The sequence below is a fragment of the Anser anser genome (genome assembly GCF_964211835.1).
Source record: "Anser anser genome assembly, chromosome: 3".
In the NCBI taxonomy this organism is placed as follows: Eukaryota; Metazoa; Chordata; class Aves; order Anseriformes; family Anatidae; genus Anser; species Anser anser.
The window spans coordinates 34,082,033-34,103,695 of NC_139722.1; the positions used below are offsets into that span (position 1 = coordinate 34,082,033).

At 35.7% G+C, this 21,663-nt stretch overlaps 2 protein-coding genes across 9 annotated transcripts in view; one reads left to right on the forward strand and one right to left on the reverse strand.

Annotated features, from left to right (window-relative positions):
* The window catches only part of MYO6 (myosin VI), a 106,385-nt gene extending 95,120 nt beyond the window's left edge, over nt 1–11,265 (forward strand). For 5 of the 8 annotated variants that reach the window (XM_083829928.1, XM_083829926.1, XM_083829923.1 and 2 more), the window contains 5 exons: nt 260–363; nt 840–971; nt 3,446–3,472; nt 5,553–5,771; nt 7,812–11,265. In XM_083829928.1, the coding sequence (XP_083686054.1) occupies nt 260–363; nt 840–971; nt 3,446–3,472; nt 5,553–5,771; nt 7,812–8,011 (682 nt within the window). In that variant the 3' untranslated portion in view covers nt 8,012–11,265. The remainder of the gene's footprint in view (nt 1–259; nt 364–839; nt 972–3,445; nt 3,473–5,552; nt 5,772–7,811) is intronic. The other 3 variants (XM_083829924.1, XM_083829927.1, XM_083829925.1) reach the window with 1 other exon arrangement.
* A 688-nt stretch (nt 11,266–11,953) lies between these two features.
* IMPG1 (interphotoreceptor matrix proteoglycan 1) overlaps nt 11,954–21,663 on the reverse strand; it is a 62,626-nt gene continuing 52,916 nt past the window's right edge. Inside the window, exons 15-17 of the mRNA XM_083829947.1 lie at nt 19,827–20,037; nt 18,176–18,352; nt 11,954–18,081 (exon numbers count right to left, since the gene is read on the reverse strand). Of these exons, the coding sequence (XP_083686073.1) occupies nt 17,844–18,081; nt 18,176–18,352; nt 19,827–20,037 (626 nt within the window). The 3' untranslated portion in view covers nt 11,954–17,843. The remainder of the gene's footprint in view (nt 18,082–18,175; nt 18,353–19,826; nt 20,038–21,663) is intronic.

A 21,663-nucleotide genomic window follows, 5' to 3' on the forward strand; every position in this document is an offset into this window, starting at 1 on the left:
GCCCATCAGATTATTCATTTAGAAAGATTTTGGACTTAAAAGATAGTTTCCTTTTTTTCTTAATCATGGGAGCATCTTGAAGTAATTTGTTATTTTGCCTTTGAATTCAGCCCTTCTGCTCTTCGTTTTCGTTGTGTTAAGTGTGCTGCAGTGTTGATCGGAAGATCTGTTCCTCCTGTTGCAAAAATCCCTATTCCTTACCTGTCCCTTAAGAAATACATATATATTTTAATACATATTATTTTTTAAACAATTGTAGAGGTCCTCAAGTTCAAGCTACAAAAGCTGCTGCTGGTACTAAGAAGCATGATCTAAGTAAATGGAAATATGCAGAGCTTCGTGACACCATTAATACATCCTGTGGTAAGTTTTGTTTTCTTATTTCAGAGAGAAAGAAGTCAAGCTCTAGTTATATGAAAAGTGTTACAGAGAGAAGAGATCAGCACCTGCTCCTTCACTCCCCTCCTGAGGAAGCTGTAGACATTGGGAAAGATTTTTGTCTGCACCTTAAAAACAAGCACACAGTCCCCAAAAGCATTTTTGTGTAGTTCTGTTGAATTACAACGGAGGTTGTACAACTGTTAAAGAACAAATCAAAATACCAAATCAACAGAACATATACAAGCTTTTAGTTGTCTTTGAAAGTACTTTATTCTTTTTAACTCCTTCTTCAAAGAACTTCTGCTCAGTTACAAAATTTCAATTTCCTGCTGATTTAACATACTAATGTTACAACCTGATGCACATATCAATACAGAAAAACATAAATATAAATGACATATCATAAGTCATCCTTCTGATTTTCTCACTCCTCCCTTCTTTTCTTATTTTTGAGACAGATATTGAACTACTAGCAGCTTGCAGAGAAGAGTTTCATAGAAGGCTAAAGGTGTATCATGCTTGGAAATCCAAGAACAAGAAACGCAACGCAGAAACAGAACAACGTGCTCCCAAATCAGTCACAGACTATGGTGAGGAGAGAGAATTTCATGTTTATGATAATTTTGATGAAAGTATTCCAGAGAAAACATTTCTAGAACAAAATTTGTTGTTACGTTGAAGGAAATTGTTTTTTCAAGAGAATTTTCATATTGAATTAAGGTAAATATTTTGAAAAGATTGGAACTGGCAAATACTTTGCAGAAAGTAGAATATGTTCACAACAGATATGCCAAATAGTTCTTCCTAAAGCTTTTTTTTTTCATACCAGCTCACATTTGTTAGAAATATAAAATGATTCCTGATTTGGTAGTGCATTTACAGGCGTTTTTATTACATGTTCAGTGCTGTGCTGGTTAAGACTAAGGAAGTTTGTTTTCTATTTATAAAGCCTTGGTTTGCATTTTGAGACTTCTGAGACTTTCTTTTTAAGATTGTTCATACTAGTTCTGACCTCTGTAATTAAAATATTGCAAGAGTACTGTTAGGTGTAATTCTCCACACCGAACTGTCACTAAGAGTGGAATAGAGATTCTAAACAGTTCTCACAAATAGTCCAGAGAACTGGGTATGCTTTTTTTGGTGCTAGGAAAAACATTTGGGGTCCAGACAAAACAAAAAGCCTTAGGTGGTTTCTCTTGCCTTTACCCTTTCTTAAGATACAGATAGGTAGGTGCAGATGCTTTTAAAGAGAGTTAATCATTTCCTCATTTAAGTTGCCTTATATATTTCAGGTTACTTTTTCCTTTTCTGAATTCTATGAGTGATGATACCTCAATTTTTGATTATGGGATTACAAATTTTGCAGTGTCTGCTTTCATATTAGATTGTTATTCAGCTGATTTCACAGATGGGTGCTTATTGCCAAAGCAGTGCACTAATGAAAATCAGTGACTGGCATTTAAATTCAATGAGAAGGTGTAGGAGTTACTGTGTTACCACTGCCAAACCTGAAAATGAGGTGCCCAGTTTCTGGAGGTATGTAGATTTGGTGGTAGTGGTGGTTTTGTTTGTTTTGTTTTTAAGTCCAGTGTTCATCTGCTATAACAAGAGTCTACGAGATGAACAGAATCACAGCAAACTGATACAATAAATCAGACTTCTCTTCCTGTCCTCTGGTCCTGGCTGCAATGTGAAGAGGCAGAGGAAAGGGCAGATGGGGATAGAATGTTTCCACCAACGTCCCATTAGCCTGGGTTTAGGGCACAGACCTTGGACATTGGAAAAGTAGATCCCAAGTGCCCTACTTTTTCTCAGTGTCAGTTGTTATACAAAGGTGTCTTCTTTCTGTTGATTTATTTACTGAGTTAGGCATTGCTTGAGCAGTACCTGAGAATTTGAGCTTTTCAGGGATCTTTCATTCAGATATATGGGTGGGGGAGATCTGGACTCCTGGAAAAAAACTCATCAAAGACTGGGGTCTTGTGGCCATGCCTTGTGATGTTGCTTTCAGTGCTTAAGAAAGCTTATGAATAAAACAGCGTGAAAAGGCATTTCAAGCATTTCTGCAAAGTAGTAAGTTGTTTTGAATTAGAGCTTGCAAATTTTGTTTGGAGCTAAATAGCTAAAATAAATATTCATGTATTTTATTGCTGATGGGAAATACTAAAGAGCAGAAAATCTTTGGATTTCTGCAAGTAAAGCTTAGAATATTCATATTCTCATCACATTTAGCTAAAATGAGAAATTTGCAGCATTCTCTTCAGTATTTTTGAGTGCTTTTTTTTCTTTTAACTTGAAATATGGCTTCATATTTCTGAAGAGAATTTAGAATATAGCAGTTCATAAGAAAGTCACTGAAACTTCAGATATTCTTGATAATGTCAGAAGTAATTATTTTTATTGCAAATAATTATGCTATATGAGCATTTCACATCTATGTACTGTAATTATCCAAGAAGGTAGTGGGAAGGAACTCTGATCTCTTAGATGCGTAAGCTAAAAGTCTTCTAGGTGTCAGTGGATATGTGCTTCAAATGATGATGTTTTCTCTTTCCATCTTTTCACTTATGTCATATAATTTTAGAGTTATCCTTTGATTAAAGTCATACATGCAGTACAGGATTTAAACAGGTTTATGTGCTATTATTAGACTAGGCAGTTTTGATATTAACAGAGGTCTGGGAATTAAAGATTTTTTTGATAACAAATATGAAAAATTAAAAGTACCACAATAATGATGAAGACACTTGTTTCAGTCTGTACTTAGCATGTGTACAATTGAGATTTTGAAACAGGTATTGCAAAGTAATCAGTTTCAAAATCAAATCCAGAGAAAACTAGAAGCAATTGGGAATCTGTAAAAGTTGAGAAAAGGAGACATTTTATTTATGTCAGTGAGCAGGAAATGAATAGAAATAATTAGCTCAACACCTATGTCCCTCTTTCTAACCAGAATTTCTATTTGTCTATCATCAGCATTGGTGAAAAACAAGGTAAAGCAATTGTAACTTAAAAAAAGATCAGCACTTTTATTCTTTGTTCAATATGTAATATTTGTTTACAGATTTTGCACCATTTTTGAACAACTCAAGTAAGTGAGGAGACGGTTATTTAAGCTAACTTTGAAGATTAGGAACACTCAGGAGCTCTGTACTAATTCTATTTAATCCACTGTTTAGCTACACGTGTACGTAGAATTTAATGTTCAAATAAAATACTATTTTACTATTTTGCAATTTTATTCAATCAAAGGTTATTATATGTCACTCTGCTAATTTATTAATGTACATTACTGTTTATTTTCATGAGCTCCTTCCCCTTTGAGCCATCATGGGAAGGGTGAATAAAATAATTTTTTTGATGTAGATTATTTGAAGGGGTAATCTCCCTCCCCTTCCAAAATTGTATTTCTTCTAAATACCGTGTTTTAATGTCAGTATGTGGGTTTTTTTTGTTGTTGTTGTAGCAAAACTGTGGAATCAACTTAACAGCTCTTCTCCTAGCAGACAAACTAACATTCAGGTGGTGGTTTCTTTTGAGTAAATAGCAACTTTCAGTAGTGTTGAAAATTAGATGCTGTATTGGCTGCTTAGCATTCCCATCCTCTAGATTTCCTCTTGGATTTAGGTATGCATAGGCTTAGAAATAAGTCTTAGCAGCTGCCAATACAGTACAAAAAGCGTTTGACAATACTAAAGCATTGATTGGCTCTGATAGATGCTCAGACAATTTGCAGATCACAGAAGTAATGTCCTGTGAACTGTAGGCTATATTTTAGTATGAAACACATGCTTTATCAGATCTGATGTATAAATGTCGTGTTCATCTGTTTTGTTTTTGTTGTTTTTGTGAATGTGGACATGGGACAAAAAAGTTGGAGACATGATCTATAAAATACATCTTTTTTCAAGATCCCACTCTTCACATTTAAAATACTATTTTTGCTTGAATATGAGTAGAACTAGTTTCAGGGTACATTTGTAGTCCATTAGTCTTGTTCATAACTGTAAAAATAAATTATTAGAAGTGATTGTCATTTTTCATCCATTAAATCTTAGCTTAACGATTAGGTTTGTTTCTTTATGGACAATGCACAAAAAAGGAACTCACTTTTAATAATTCCCTTTATGCTGAAGCACCAAACTTGTAATACTGATGTTCTTTTTTAGAGATGGTATAGGTTGACATTCAGAATTTCTTAAACAGGTTACTCATTTTAAAACACTAAAACAAGACCAATAACTTTTAGTACGAGACAGTTATTAAAAGAAGGGATCTTGTTTGTAAGAACATTTACTATTTAAAACTGATTATAATACTGTATATATATATATAAAACAGTAAGAAAGTTGATGAGCTGATGAGAGTATTTGTCTTTATTCAAAAGAAGGTGCTTCTCCAAAGTCTGAAATAAATGTGTGGGACTCCAAGGGAGTCAAAAAAATGCACGTGAGAAGTGATCATCAAAAATATTTATATGAAACTTTAAGAGGTTTCATATAACTCTGTCTCCTGGAGAAGTTTGGTCAATTGACTTCAATGGTCCAATATAAATACTTCGAAAAAGAAAGTGGCCAGAAAGTAGTTCTAATGCTGGAGTTTAGTGCGCAACAATTTAGGCAGACAGTTATTTTTGAAGGTTGTTTTGTAGTAAGCAGTTATTTGTCAACGTTTTTATTAACAAGTTAGTGATTTCTAACAGTATTGCATATCCTTGTTTGTCAAAAGAAAAATCTCTGTGTGGTGCTTTGTATTACTGTAACTGAAAATGCTGCTTTGCACAGTGACCTTGTTGTACAAAGAGACTAAACTGGAGCAGTTACTGATTAATACTTCTGGTTGGTAAGAAATTTTATATAGAAAGTTATACTTAAAATACTAATTTAAAGCAAATTGTGATATTTTATTTGCTTCCGTCTAAACTTACTTTAGGGATGCCATTGACCATTGATGAATTACATGTAGGTACAATAGTTAACATAAACCTTTTCCCACCAGTGTTGTAGCACACACATTATATGAGATTACAATATATTTGGGCTTGATGAGCCTTGTATTTAGAGTCTCCCAGTTGTGTTTTTTTATTTGTTGTTTTTAGTTCGGCGATCAATCAAGCAAATCATAATATGCATTTTTTGTTTTTGTTTTTTATTTGTTTTGTTGTGTAATAGCTCAACAGAACCTGACAACCCAGCTACAAGCCAGGCAGCAGGAGATTGAAATAAACAGACAACAGCGTTACTTCCGCATTCCCTTCATTCGTCCCATGGACCAATACAAAGACCCCCAGAACAAGAAGAAGGGTTGGTGGTATGCACATTTTGATGGGCCATGGATTGCTCGACAAATGGAACTTCATCCTGACAAGGCACCCATTCTCCTTGTAGCTGGTTGGTATTGAAAGCAGAACTTGGATGTTGGGAGGGTTCAGAGCTGATGACTTCCTTTTAGAAAGGAGGCTAATGATACAAATTTCTCAAGTTCTGTCCTCTTCTTTCATCAGCAGTTCATGTCTAGGCAGAATTTGAGCATTTGGAACTGCTGTTGATGGTGGCCAGATGTCATGGAACATCATTTGGAGGTGTAACTAGTCACGTGTTTTACTTTTGCATGTACTTTAATCTAGGAAGTCATGGACAGAGAATCCTACTTGGGAATCCACATGTAAATGGTTTCATTATTAACTGTTTTCAGATTATTCACAGAACTAGAGACAGCATCAAAACATGGTCAGATCTTAACTGAGAAACTTAAACTCACCATTGGACTGGTTTTTAGTTAGCTTTGAAAAATTACAGCAGTTAGTATCAAAACAATTTGTGCATGTGATGTTTTGCCTATCTGTATTACAGTGCTGGTATCAAACTGGTGCTTTTACAATTTTTATGCTGCCTAATATGGAAGAATGACTTTTTAATCGTAAATGTTTTAAATAAAAACTACATGTGGCAATGGATAGGTAAAGATTTATCTGCTAATGAAATGTATCATAGAATGGTTGGGGTTGGAAGGGACCTTACGACCACCTAGTTCCAGCCCACCTGCCATAGGCAGGGACACCTCCCACCAGACCAGGTTGCCCAAAGCCCCATCCAGCCTGGCCTTGAGCACCTCCAGGGATGGGGTATCCACTTCTCTGGGCAACCTGTGCCAGTGCCTCACCACCCTCATAGTGAAGCATTTCTTCTGGATATCTAATCTAAATGTACCCTCTTTTAATTTAAAGGCATTCCCCCTTGTCCTATCACTACACTCCCTGACAAAGAGTCCCTCCCCATCTTTCCTGTAGGCCCTCTAAGTATTGGAAGGCCTCCCTAGAGCCTTCTCTTAAGGTCTCCCTAGAGCCTTCTCTTCTTCAGACTGAACAACCCCAACTTTCTCAGCCTGTCTTCATAGGAGAGGTGTTCCAGCCCGCTGATCATCCTTGTGGCCCTTCTCAGGGCTCGCTCCAGTACATCCATGTCTTTCTTATGGCCCCAGGGCTGAATGCAACACTCCAGGTGGGGTCTCCTGAGAGCAGAGTAGAGGGGGAGAACCACCTCCCTCAGCCTGCTGGTCTCACTTCTGTTGATGCAGCTCAGGATATGGTTGGCTTTCTAGTATCCTCCTTTTCTGGTGGATAATGAAAAGGGGAAGAAGTACTGGGGAAATGCACTGTTCATAGTTCAGTGTTTTGAGTTTTTGTCTTTAATTTGAGAACTGATGAGAAGGCTGCAATACATTTGTATAGCTTCACAGAGTGATGCTTTACTAGCAACCAAAGTTCCTTAGTTTTCTAATTACTTTTAATAGAATTAATTATACCAGCTTCTGTTTGTTCAGTGTCTAAGCCCCTAGCTAAAAGTAGCATAGCTGTCGTGAATAACACATTCAATAGATCACCTATTAAAAGTTAAGATTGAAATACAGTGAGAGAACTGTGCTCTTCGTTTCATTGGATTCCATGTGGGAAATACAGTTTAGTAAACATCAGGTTGTTTAGCATGGGAGGCTGACAGATTAGGTGTACTGGTGATTTGATCAAAAGTCTCAAGTTCTTAGTCACGTTGCTACGTCTGAAAAAATATAACAGTGGTTGACTGTAAAACCGTATATATGTCTAAAATAGATTCAGTGGTGGATTTCAGGAGAATATATTGAGATGCTGATCTTTCTGGCACCTTCCGTTTTGTTCCTTCTTGCTTGCTTTTTAACACTTTTTAAATCTTGTCTGTTTCAGCATCTGATACTAGTTTATTCTGATACTGATTTTCTACCCTGTGCTTAGAAAGCCTTCTGAAGACTTCTTCCCTCATAAGCTCTGAAGTCTATCAACAAGCCAGAGCTTGAGAGAGGAAATCTAATTAACAAAGATCTAATCTTTGCTAATGGAACCTTTGAATGATGTAAAAGCTTTACAAAGGTTTTTCTTTTTCCCTGTATAATTTCAGGTAAGGATGATATGGATATGTGCGAGCTTAATCTTGAAGAGACTGGCTTAACTCGAAAACGAGGTGCTGAAATTTTGCCGAGACAGTTTGAAGAAATTTGGGAGCGCTGTGGAGGTATCCAGTATCTTCAAAATGCAATTGCAAGCAGACAAGCTCGTCCTACGTATGCTACAGCTATGCTGCAGAACCTATTGAAATAAGTGGTCATTTTGCACAGTGGTATTTGAGATGAGAACCCTTGCCCGTGATACAAAGGGAAGAGTTCCTCTATGCAGCAGAGGACGTAAACATTCTATAATCATATTAGAGATGTTTAATATAAAGTGAACAGATTTTATTAATCATGTGGTTTGTTAATTTGTAATGTATGATGTTTAATTTGGGTAGAGAGCCTTACTAGGTATGAGGACCCTGAAGAATTTTCAGTCAGTGTAGTTTGTTGCATTTTGTTTATACATTGCATTTTCTTTAACAGTTTCTGTTACTACTCTTAACACTTTTAAGTAATCTATCTGTACTTGAGTACATAGTACAAAGAACTGCATTGCAACCACCTTTTGATAAAATCTCTTCTTCAAAACACTAAATAGTTGGTTTTAAGTGGTGGGTTACTAAAGAGGATATGCTGTATCTCATAACTGGAATTGTGAGGCCTTAGCTTTGACTTCTGTTCCGGAGAAGTTGGAGTATTCTTTTATATAATCTGAGACATTTTATGTCCTGATTTGAAAACTGGTTAGTGTCTGTATTTACTGACTTCTGCTGAAACTGTTGGGAAATCCTCCTACACTTGAGACTCATAAATTCCTACTTAATGCACTCTCTGTCTTGGTTTAAGAGAAATGTTTTTCTGTATGTTCTGAGAAGAGCATTTGTATATGTCAATATTCTGTAATACTGTACACAAAGAATGTGCTGCTCATTAGGGCTTATACCACTTCTCTCAGTTTCTTTTCCCTTTCTTTCTTACTTTTTTTTTTTAAGTACAAGTCTCCTTTAGACTTTTATTTTTCTGACCAAATTTGTATTAGGAAATTTGTCCATTGGACAATGCACTTAGCCATGTAGTGTAATTTAAATATCGTATGCAAAATAGTCCAAGATTTATATCTGGAGGCATATAAGATTAAGGATAGCATAAGGGAAATATGTTCAGCTTTTGGGTGGTGATATAACTTAATTAAACATTGAGACTTGATCCTCAGATGTCCTGTATATTTTAACTGTAATGAGATGCGCAAGGTCTGTACCTTTTGTTAGACTGTATAAAAATTTGGTCCAATAACATAATGCATCGTTTAAATGCCATGTGCTGCTGAATTAGGTACAGTTTTTTGTATTCTGGAATATTGTAGTGATTCAGGCACTAATCTTATCTTAATCTCCTCTGTCAAGTCTCCTAGCTTGTTAACAGTTCCTTAATCAAGCAATGAGAGATTTTGTGGATAGGAATTATTAATTTCCTACAGTTTTAAGGTGCATCTTGTTCACTTAAGTGATTGTTTCAGCATGCTGGCCATTATTTCAACAAATTAAACTTGATTATGTATTTTATCTCTCTAATAGGAATTGGAAATGCAGGTAACTTGATGTCCAATTACTTATTCAACCTGGTTTAAAAATGAGGGCTTGATGTATAAATTGGCAAAGATTGCTCACACTGCAAAATTATTTCCTTTCATTTTACTATGTTTGAAACTTTTTGGAAAAGTTAAACATTTTAGTTTTTAAATGCATAAATATATTTAATAATTTCCAAGAGGTACAGTTTGTACACAGAGAAAACTCATGATGCATACATCCTTTCTGACCATAGATTGTGCTTACATGCCTTTGTCTAAATGCACTCCTTACTGGAATACATGTAAAGATAGTTGAGTAGTACGTTAACTCTGTATTAATTAGCTACATCGGGGAATCTGAGCTTCCACTGCATACCCACTCTGCTTTTTGGTCTTGTGATTGCAAACTGGAAAACAGATTTTCATTTTACCCAAAAAAACTCTCTTCACCAAACAGTAATTTTTGCCTGGAAGATGAAAGAAGTGCATTATACTGCTGGCTAGCAAGCTGTGTGCAGACCTATACAATGTTCCACAAGTGTAAAGGTGCTGTTATGAAATTTAGGTTACTGGTTTAATGTGTCGGTGGATTGGAATGAAGGTTTCAGAAATCCCAGTCTCCGGAAATTTAGCACTGCAAAAAGCTTGGGCCATTTATGTGATACAAGGAAAAGAAAATCACTGAACTGATGGTGAGAAGCCCTACTCTATATTTATTACTGCCTGGATTTAAATTCTTGACTTACCATGTTCGGTCTCAGTTTATATATGTAAAGCAGATCTTATGAGACGGAACACTAAGCAAAGAACCTCATACTTGAGTGTGTTTGTGTACGTGTGTATGTATATACATATATATATACTTAAGTATGTATGTGTGTATATATGTATGTAAACATAACTGCGGGGAACTTAAAATAAATAAAATCAATAATGTAATTTTTCCAGTTTGTTCCTTTCATTATGCCAGTGTTTCCTTGATGCAGGCTGTTTTGAGACAGTAAATTAGCTACAGAGTGGTATCAGAAGGAAACTTTATTTTTCAGATCGGGTTCCGTGGGAATTCTTGTTAGCTAAATAACAAATATTAGCTGTGAGGGAAATTAAAATGTGAAATAGTGGAAGAGGAACTGGTGACTGGATGTTTTCAATTGACATGTTCCCACTTCTCTGCATTGCTCCAGCAGTATGCCTGAGGCAACCAGAAGATACATTCCAAAAATCAGGGTATTTTAGTTTGCACAGTAGCATACCTTTTTTCTTCTATATCAAAACCATCTGATTTTAGTTTTGCTGATCTTTTTGTGCAACAAAAGTAATTTTTGGTTCACTTCAGAACAATTTTTTTTTTACGTGAGGCAATATTCATCTGCTTTTACAGATTTTCTCCATTGTCTTGTCTACTGTGTCAGTGATACTGTTGGTTGATTTGGAATCAATCTCTGATCTCAGGGATTGTGGTATTATCTTAATGCCCTTCTGATCTACAATTACACAGAAAAAAAATGTTTTTGAAGCAAAATGGTGAGCTAAACTCTTTGTCTTAGTTCTGTGTGTTTGTTTTTTGTAAACATTTCTTCCTGCCTCTCAGTGTAGTTGTCCATTGTAGTTGAGATCTTCTCCATGAAACACTCCAGAAATAAAAGGAGAGAAAGAGAATCACTATGCTAGCCTACGTTCCCGACTAGCTGACCAGTAATACGAATTTTCTAGAGAATGCTACTCAAGGTTCATAAGGTCTTTCACCCACTGATGAGACCGGTTTCCTTTTTGTAATAGAAACCTGTTTTTGTTTGTTTTTTTTCCCAAAAATATTTTTAAAGTATTTAAATGACCTTCTAATACTGTACTGAAAATTTAAATAAATAAATACATTCCATGTTGAAATCTCAGTTGCATCTCTCGTACTGTTTTGTCTTTAAAAATATAAAGTATAAGGTAAGGGTAAGTTAAGGTATGAGAAGGATTCAGTGCTAGAACTGCCTGCTGCCTTTTTATCAGATATATGTGGTGCTTAAAGCTACTCTAGAAAAGGTTTTATCTTTACTCTTTGAGTGTTCCTCTAAAATTACATTCTGATATTAAGAACTTCTGATGTTGTTACCATTGTCTCAATTCTGATGATTTTTTAAAACATATTTTCTTCCTTGTATTGCTATTTATTTAAACCTTTGTTACTATCACTTTACCGTGAGAGTTTTACTGTAACCAATGCATTTATTGTTTGCTGTGCTGTTTACTGTTTGCATCTCCTTCATTTTAGATCATAACAATCAGTGACTAATGAAACCACTTAATATTTTGAGTTTATATGCTGCAAGAAATGCTTTGTTTGAACAGGGTGTGTCTTTGGGGGTTAAAAAAAAAAAAGTTATCAAACTGTATCAAGGGCCAAATTAGAGTAGTATTTTTCAATTTAAGACAATTGAAGTAATTCAGACTTTGTTAGGTATAATTTTGTCTCAATTTCTGTGTGGTTTTCATTTTCAGCTACTGTTGGAACTACAGTTAAACATCACCTTTAAGATAATGTGCTACATTGTAGTGTGAGATTGAATAATAATTCAATTCCCTGTGAAATTTTCAAGTAATAGTTTTATTATATTTTATTGAAATACAAAAGGCTTACATCCAGCAGATATATTTGGTAATTAATAATTGGGAGAAATAAATACAGTCATGAATCATTTTTAAAGTACACAATTTAAAATTACTTATTTTTTAACCTAATGATAATGGGTATGAATGCAAATACACTAAACACATACAAAAATACATTTGTAATGGAAAAAAAAAAAAAAGAATGCTTTCAGCATTCTTAATTCGTCTTAACTTACATGAGCAATTGTAAAAAGCTAATGCTGTTGACAGGGATGACATCCAGTGCCCTGCAAGCACTATTTTTAAAGTGAAGTTTTATTCTGAAGTGTTACTGTATAAAACAGTATCTTAGTGTTTTGTTTTAAAGTACTTTCTAGTTAAATAGACTAATTAAAAATATGGTTTCAGCTGTAGAAACTTAAACTTGTGTCCTTGGTACATTGCCTTCATTTGTACACAATCATCAGTTTTGTTGCTTTTTTCAAGGAGACCTGTTTGTGCAGTTAATTGTTTAAATTAACTGAGTTTATAAATGGCTACTGTTGAGGGGTATATAATAATGTAAACTAAAGTTCAGTCTTTGCTGTGGTAATCATGTGGTACTAAGAGTTAAAAAGAGTTATAACTACAATCAGCCACTATCCTGAATATGTGAAAGTTTCACATCTGAATGAGGAGCTGTCATCCAGTACAGTCATAAACTTTGTAGAAGTTCACTTTGAGCTGTAAATACAACTTCTGGTATGTGCCAAGCAGCAAACAGTGCCTAAATGTTATACAACACTGGCATGACGCATATATATATGTTTATATATATATACATATATATGTATTCAAGAAAAAGATGTTCAAGGTAAAGTAATGCTCATATTTGAGTCAGGATTGTGGATCCATAGGGCATAAATTGCCAAGCCTAAAAGTAATTAATGGCCACCCATTGTCTGGCCAGATTTCTTCTAGAAAAACTAATAGTAAACTTTCAAAATTATACACTGAATTTAAAGTATGTTTGTGCATGGCTTAGTAATCTACTTGTTCCTAGGAAGGTAGTTGTGAATGTAAATCTCATGTTCTTAAAGGATGAAGAAAACTGCAAATATTTTTTCTCTTCAAAAATTTTGAAGGAGAAGACAGTTTGAGGAGAAGTTTGAGGAGGAGAAAGTTTAACTCTGTCGGAGATGTTCAGCAGCCACTTGGATGTGGTCCTGAGCAACCTGCTCCGGGTGGCCCTGCTTGAGCAGGGGTTGGAGCAGATGGCCTCCAGAGGGTCCTGCTAACTCAAACCATTGTGATTCTGTCACCAGGAATTAAGCAGTGAAGTGTGTATATACATATGTATATACATCATGCTTTTATTAACAGAAAAACAGGAATCTGATTTTCAGGGAAGCCATTAAAAAATAATTCCAACTTCTATGCGATTTGCAGTGTGAGCATAGTAAGGAGAGAATGGAGAAGTTCCCAAACACTTTAAATGTAGCCTGTGGGAAGAGGTAAGACCCTTACTAATGACAGCTCGTAAATTTCCATGTTTGCTGCTTACTCTGCTCTAATGGAGGTAAGAAAAGTTAATAAAATGGTGTAGGTCTGCTTGAAAGTTTCATCTGCGTTTTTACCAGAGTGGTTGTACAGTATTAGTTAATACAGTATTGCAAAAAAATGCCACTTTTGAGCAAAATCCATTTCTAGCACAAGAATGTGAAATAAAAATATGATTAAGATATATACACACTGTATGCTTAGTGCAGGCATCTTAACACTGATGACCTCTTACCAGACAAATTTTGGACATGGTCAGAGAGTTGATAAACTTGATAGTGTTGTTTTTCTTTAATAATATGATGTGTTAAATGTTTACTGATTTTTGAAGAGAAAGTGATATGTCTTTAGGAATCCTCGATTTTTTTTCATATGCATTGTCAACCTGAACTGCTGTCTTGAATAATGCAGACTTTGATATTCTGAATACCTGTAAGAGAAATTCTCGTAAGACATTTAAAAAGCATTTTTCATTTTGAAAATTTATTATTTATCTACTGCTAATAGTCAAGAGCTCCCTAAAATCTTTTGAGATAGTCTCCAGTTCATTCTAAGGAGAATTGAGATAATCCTGCTCCTGAAGCTATTTTACATATTAAATCATGAAGTTTAGTGAAGAATTATTATTTCTCTCCCTGGTGTAACAATGTTGTGTTTCTGTATGAAATAACAAACAAGTGCTATCTATACCTTCGTAATTTGAAGAGCGTATTTTTGACTGTAAAATAATAATAATGCAATTTGCTGCAAAAGAAGCCATAGCTAAAATATCTACAGGAGTCATAATTACCAGCACACCAGGGATAAATTAGACTTTGGGATGTTTGGTTCTTCAGCATTGTTTTGGTGTAAGAGCAGCAACAGTGCCAAGCAAACTTAAAATCTGTAAAGCCTGATGCCATAAATTTTGAACTAAGAGCACAGCCCTTCCATCTCGATGGTATTTTAGGTCATCTTTCCCTTGTGATTGTGGTAATGAAACACTAAATCTCTGATACTGGTGGGGGAGCTCTAACAGGCTAGCTTGCATTGCTTTTGTATTATTTTAATCCAAAATACTGTCTGCTTGATAATCCAAGTGACTGATATAAGGATGAAACAAATTGCAGTCTTCTTTTTTTCCTCAAATATAATTTCAGTCATCTTGGTGACTGAAAGTCACTTTTTCAGAAGGTGATGCTAAATGGCAGTCACTAACTTTGATGAATGACATTTTAGGTATTTCTGAGGGATAATCTTTTAGGCTCAATCTGCATTACATCAAAATAAGCGATTTGTGTCCATGCCAATTAGATTTAGCATCATGAAATGACTTATTCTACCATTCTCTTATTCAATGGCTTATTGCCTGTGCTTCTGGGTTATTTTATGTCAAATACGTCTGGGTTTTCCAAGGTTTCGTTTAAATTTGTTACAAGCAATTTTCTGTGTCAGTACATGTCTTTTGCAAGCTTAGAAGAGTTTGTGAAGACCCTTTAGATGAGATCCTTTTTCTCTTCAAGAGTTAGATCCATTACTGAATTTTGCCAGATAACATTTTGAAAATGAAGCCCACTCACTAAATGCCATGTACGAGCACAAATGAGAATTTTATAGAATAACATCTGTTAGATCAACTGCAAAATAATAGACTTTACAGACAGCTTGATGTAATACCCTAGCATTTGAAAGCAATCTCCTATTTCTCAGTACCCTTTTCAGTAGAGTAGAGAACATCCAGCTGAGTCACTGATAGGGACAGGGGATATTACAAGAGAAATGATGCATTTTGAATGAGCTTGTGTTTTCAACTTCCATCTCTAAGGAGGAGAAAACGTGTCAGGATGAGGTAGGCAGCAGAGAATCAGATCAGCAGGATCGTTTTTAAAGAATTTTGGCATGTTTGACTCAACCGTAGCAGGCCACCTAGATGTTGTGGGCCTCGTGTCTCAGTCTGAAGGGGCCTGTCCACTTGCATATGTACATTCTGGCTCGGTCACGTTCTGCTTTGGCCCGAAGAAAGATGACTTTCACAATCATTTTATTTCCTATATTACTACTTGCTGAGCAAGATGTACTGTTCCCACAGACCTAACTATGTAGAGCCCTGACTGTGGTAGTCAGCAGCTTGCAAGAACTTAAGTTTTCTGCTGAGCTCAGAGAGAAAGAAGAGCAAGTTCTTCATCTAGACACAAAACATGCTTTAATTCCTGTATGATATAGCAGATAAAAAACAGCCTCTGAGAACGAAGTTTTGCATGCTTAGGAAAGAACTGAAAAATTATTGGTTTCAGCTAGAATTTCATGTCCATTTTCCTAAACTCCTTTGTAAATACAGAGGTATACTTATTGTAAGTAGTGTGTCCTAAAAAGTTGTCACTGCTGTCATTACACGTGGCAAAACAAAGCAGAACAAAAATTTCAAATTGGAAGTTTCAATTTGGCTTAAAAATTCTAGATAGTCAACTCCTTCTGAAAATTGAACTGAAATGCCATATTCTGTTTTAAAATCCTGGCCCCAAAGGAGTTGTCCCGATTGTGACAGGGAAGTTAATGAAAGCTGTGTTCTATGTACATATTCCCTCCTTCTTTATCATCTTTTTCCAAGTTACTAAAAGTATATTCAACATAAAGCCTCTGAAGTGAACACTCATTTTGAGCTGTACTTAGGGTGAAAATGTCAACTACTTTTTTTTTTTAATCCAATTTCTACTTTGTAATTGCCTCACTTCTCACCTAAATTCATTTTCTTAACTAGATCTTGAGAAGAGCTTTGTCAGTATACTTTTGCCAATTTAAATACAGCCCAGATGACACAGGCCCAGCTTTTTTCCTACAGATGTTGTGCCATTTTATACCTTTCATAAAATATTTAACCCTTTTGCAAATAGTAATTGTAAGTAGTTCAGCCAATATAAAAGTAGCGTTTATTGGTCTACCCACAGACACATTTCTTTGAAGATGGGTGTACCAAAATGCTTCCTTCTAGGACTTGAACACAATTGCCAGTGTCTGTGTTCTTGTTTTTATCAGCAGCGAAGCCAATTTGTTCTTGAGCTTTTCTGAACACCTCCTCCCTGCTGTCTTGTAGATCTCTATCATTGTGTTCCTGTCTCCCCACTTGTCAGCTCAGTCTGTACCTGTCATCTTAAGTACTTGAAGACATCAGACCTGGGCAAGAATCCTCTGTGTGATGAAGATAGGCAAAAATAAATCGTTCTTTCTGGTATCAGCACTTCTTCCTTTATTTACATAAAACCAGCTGTGTGGGCTCAAACCAAAGATTCTCGTAGGCCAGTATCCTGTCTCCAGTAGTGTATATCTAGTGATAGGGCACTGATATTGCCCTCAGTGATAACTGCTAGCAGCTATAGTCGAAATTCTTTAGTATTCTTTAGTTTTAAGTTGGGCTGTGATTCAGAAAAATGAAACAACAAAGTAAAAGCTTTTTGTCTACTTTTCAAGAGATCACAATCAGTTACATCAGAATTAAGAGAATTTGATGATTTTAGAGAAAGTCTTGACTCAGCTTTTCTCCTTTCTGTCCTTTTTTTTTCTTTTTTTTTTTTTTTTTCTCCTAAAGATACAAGAGTTATCCTGTATTTGAAATAATGTCTGAGATATGAGTGGTAATCAGCTCAAGCTGGAATTCCTGTTTGTTTTAACTCCACGTAGTTGAAACAGGCACTATGTATTTTTAAAGGATCAGTCATCCCTATGCAAGCCTCCCCTTTGGTTTGCATTCTGTGTTGAACTTTCATTTCAGATTTTCCTTCTTTCTTTGTTTGTTTAAGTGACTGCTGCGTTAGCAAATATATACATAGAATTGAACCCTGTTGCATAAAAGCACTTCAGAGTGGATTGTGGCTGTCATACCAAACATCCAAAGAAAATGAGTTTTTCTTTGGATGGAGCTAGTACAGAGAGGCTTCCTGGTAACATTTACAAAGAGGAAACTAGGTGGAATTTTAAGGCTCTTGAAAATAGTCACAAACCTTGTTTTTGTCTGGCTGATGCTGGAAATGCAGAATTTCGGAGACTAACTCATCAGTCCTGTCTCTGTAAACTGGTCTGGTGACCTGCAGCAGTTTAAAACAAACAAAAAAACCCACCACCAGATTAGTTTTCACTAAATCACAAAAGGCACTTGGACAGAATGGAGCACCAAAGCCATGCAAAAGAGCTGTAAGAAAACCAGTTATGAAAAGCAGTTCATAACTCTGTTATGAAACCAAGATAGCAGTATGGAAAGTAAATATATGAATTAGTATTTTTAGTCATGAAATTGCTGAGGAAGAGCTTAGAATCAAATTTAGTTTAGCTGTAGAGCTACAACACGAAGATGGACCTGTTATTTGAGGAGGGACTGTGTGTTGAATAACAGGGAAGAATTTCCATGCATTTTACCTCCATATTGAATTGTGTTTTCAAGATTGTGTAATGCTTCTTGATCAGTGATCTCTGAAGAACTGGAACAAGCACTTACGCTACAAGCCGTATGGCAAAAGCTAGTTATGGGTTCATCGTGTTCAAAAGCGGGATTAATCCTTACGGCATTTTCTGAAGTGAGGCTGTTGAGAGTAGGACTTCTACAATGCAGAACATTTTTGTTTAGGTAAGACTTTAAATTACAAAAAAAAAAGAGGATTTTTTTTTTTGAAATGTGAAGAATGAGCCGCTTACTCCAAATTAAAGTTTCTTTGTCTTTTTCTTCTCAACTTAATAATTAAAATGATGAAAAGAAAAACAAGGCTTAGTAAGCCAAAAATGACAGGTTTAAAAGTGAAGGGATGTGTGGGTTCTGGTGCAAATTTTGCACAACGCTGTCCTTGGTGGAACGTGTGTCTGCGTACGGGGCATCTAAAATGGGGAGAGGAAGAGAAAAATATACAGAACTTGAGGGCAGAAAATACAGAGTACCTCAAATGAAAACAAAAGAAAATATGCAGTTAAATTATAAGCACAGTATTCACAGTACAATTAATTGTTATGTATCTGTAAGGAATAATGTGATTCATAACAGAAGAAGGAAAATATTTAGATTAATGAAAATGAGTGTTAAGCAAAAAAAACAGTGATACGTTCTTTGCCTAATTAACAAAGTTGAAATAATATTTGTGTTTTAGCACCTTAAAAGTTCAGGTGTGTTTTGGAGTAATTCCTAAACACGTCTCTGAAGCCTATATTGTGTTTGTTGGTGACTTTAATCTGACTAGCAAGGTCTGAAATGGGAGTTCTACTTTAAGGCGAGGAAGAAGGTTCTCATATTGTATGAGAATCACAGGGTTTCCAGTTGATGGAAAAACTAGTATGGTTCTGAGGAAATTCACAAGCAAAACAAGTGCTTGACTAAAGCAAATGCTCCCTTCATAGGCCATAATTTAGTATAGAGACCGTGCAAGTTTGCTCAAGTCTGAGACTAGTATTAAGTTTGTATGTAATTTGTTGTAATTCACGGAAGTTTCATGTATTATTTTTAATATTTTTATCATACTAGATGATGGTTTTGTAATTTCTGTACATTAATCCAGGCTTTTCTGAAATGGAAAGCGGTTATTTTTCATAGTGGGTTGGTTTTGGAGCAGTAGGCTGGTTCAGTAAAGTTTTAAGGAGGACCCATTTAAATTGCAGGCTGGTTACTAGTTAAAATACTGCCACTACACTGCTCTAACTCTTGCAAGTCGTTGTGGTGAATTCAAAATAATTTTCTGCTATCTTTTCTGTGATGCCCACTGCAGAAAATGAATTGTGGCAGTTGTGTTCTTGCAGTGAAATTATCATATGAATAATTTGCTTGGTAGTCTTGTTTTTTGACATGAATCCTAAGTATTCGAAAAGACTTACCTAATTCTAAAGTCAGTATTAAGAGAGAATGAATCAGATTAGTGGTCATAGGTGTGCTTGTAAGAAAATAGATTTCATTTTTAATACGACTTAGAAAATTTAATTTCTTAAACTACTAATAGGTAATCAATAGCAAAAAATGTGAATGTGTTATTTTTTCATGATATATCTAGAAGTCTGAAAAGAATGCATGGTTGTGTGCTTGTCATCTCTGCCAATGATGCTGAATTTCTAATAACTTTCAAATGCATCTCTGATAAACAGCTAGATCATGGTGTTCTGTGTGTTCTACCTAATAGGTCAAACAGGATTTATCCACAGTGAAACTATTTGTATTAAAGAAGGGTATTGCAACGTAGTTTAAAGTATCTGAATATTGAGTTCTTGACTTATTAGCATAGTTTATGCTGTTGAAAAGTACGTACTGTTTGTCCATGGAATAGAACTAGGGGTCTGTGACCAGACTTCATGTCAAGAATCATTTATTTACCTGCAGACAGCTCCTCTTCCTGGAACTAACTCACAGTTCCCACCATTGACACAAAGATGCGGTTCCATCTCACACAGGCTCCGGCAGGGTAATCCGTCTTGGCTTGTGTAACCAGGTTTACAAAGGCAGTCAGCCTCTTTTGTCCACTCGTTCATTACGCATTCAGAAAATTCATCACATGCCATGAATTTGCATGGGTCTGCCTGATCAGCTGGAAAGGATGGGTAAATCATTAATTGAGGCATTGAGGCATTACCCCCAGAGTATTTGGCAAGCTCTGCAGCAGCTAGAGAAAACAGTACACATTTACTGGTCTGCTACTTGTGCATGTTAATGGGAGGATATAGTCTGGCATAAAAGGACACACATTTTTCTCTCTCTACGTGACACAGCAAGCATGCAAGCTTATATTTACTTGTACGTTTGTTTACCCTATCCTTATTAAGCTGTGATTTTATTTTTATCTTACTGACAAGGATTTTCACACCTGAATATTGTTGATCTTTTTTTTTTTTACTATAAAATGCTGGTTTTGTACTCAGGGATATAGTCATGCCATGCTATAGTCTTGCCTATGTGCAAGAAGCAGTTTTTGCTGTAATCACCTTAAACGCATGCTTTAGGCCATGACCAGGGGAGGGAATTAGTTTAGTGAGTGTTGCGCAACACTATGAGGACTACAACACAGGAATAATGGCACTGTCAATGGAAAATACATGTTTGCGGGCCTTTGTCAGAAGAGATGTATTAGCTTTGGGAAAAACTGCTGTGCTTTTTTTTTGTTTCTTTGTTTTTAAGTGTTAGTAAGGGATGCCTCTGTGAGATGAAGGGAAAATGAGTCTGTTGATGTTCATAGCATGGCCCAAGTCAGAGACAGCGTAAAGCCCTGACTTCGCCTGTCACACAAGTCTAGTTCTCCCTTCCCATTCCCTGCTTCTACCTAGATATGACTAGAAGAATCAGAAAGAGTCATATTGATGCCCGAGTGTATGCTGATGGAGTAATAAGGGGGAAGGCTGCAACCACCACTTGTGTCCTGGAATCATTTTCTTGTGTATCATAAATTAAAGCCTATATATAGAAGGCAAAGGATGAGAAGCAGGACAGGGGATACAAATTCTGTTTTTATCAGCACACAGTCTCAATAAGATGCGTGAATCCAGAAAGGCAAAAAATAATGAGTGTGTAAAGAAGAGGGAGGAGAGAAGGAAATGAGAGCAGATGTACAGATAGGAGCTGGGCTACACCGGACAGCAGGTCCTGAGTGCCCTGAATTCTCCAAAGGAAGTTTGCACACAGAGTCTTAGCCCTAGAGAGGAACTTGGTTTCAAGTCTGGTCTAGAGAAATCAAAATCACTTAAAACATCAGGACAGAAGAAAAATGTCCACTCCTAGTTTATGTGGGCTTCAAATTTCTTAAGAAGAAAAATCTGCAGTTTTAAAAAATTGGTACTGGGTATTTCGGCTAGTACTATAATTACTATCTGGGCTGAAAATTTTCTTCCAGAGCCAATTCATGGCCCTAGATACTCAATAATATTAATTTCAATGAAAAATAAGCATCACTTTCTTTATAATACTACTGGAAATCTCAGACACACACCAGGATGTGCTTAACTGCTGGAAATTAATCCAGCAGAGCCGTTCATTTCTAACCCCTCTACAGTTCTGTAGCTATTTTTTTTTATTATAATAATTATTTCTGAATTTAAGATCAACAAAAGCAGTTTTTGCTTGCTTGATTTCCTTTTGCTATATAAAACCTGCATGTTGATTTGTGAACTGCTTTGCTCCTGGACTGTAAATGTATGTACACACAAAGTCTAACAACTGGGCA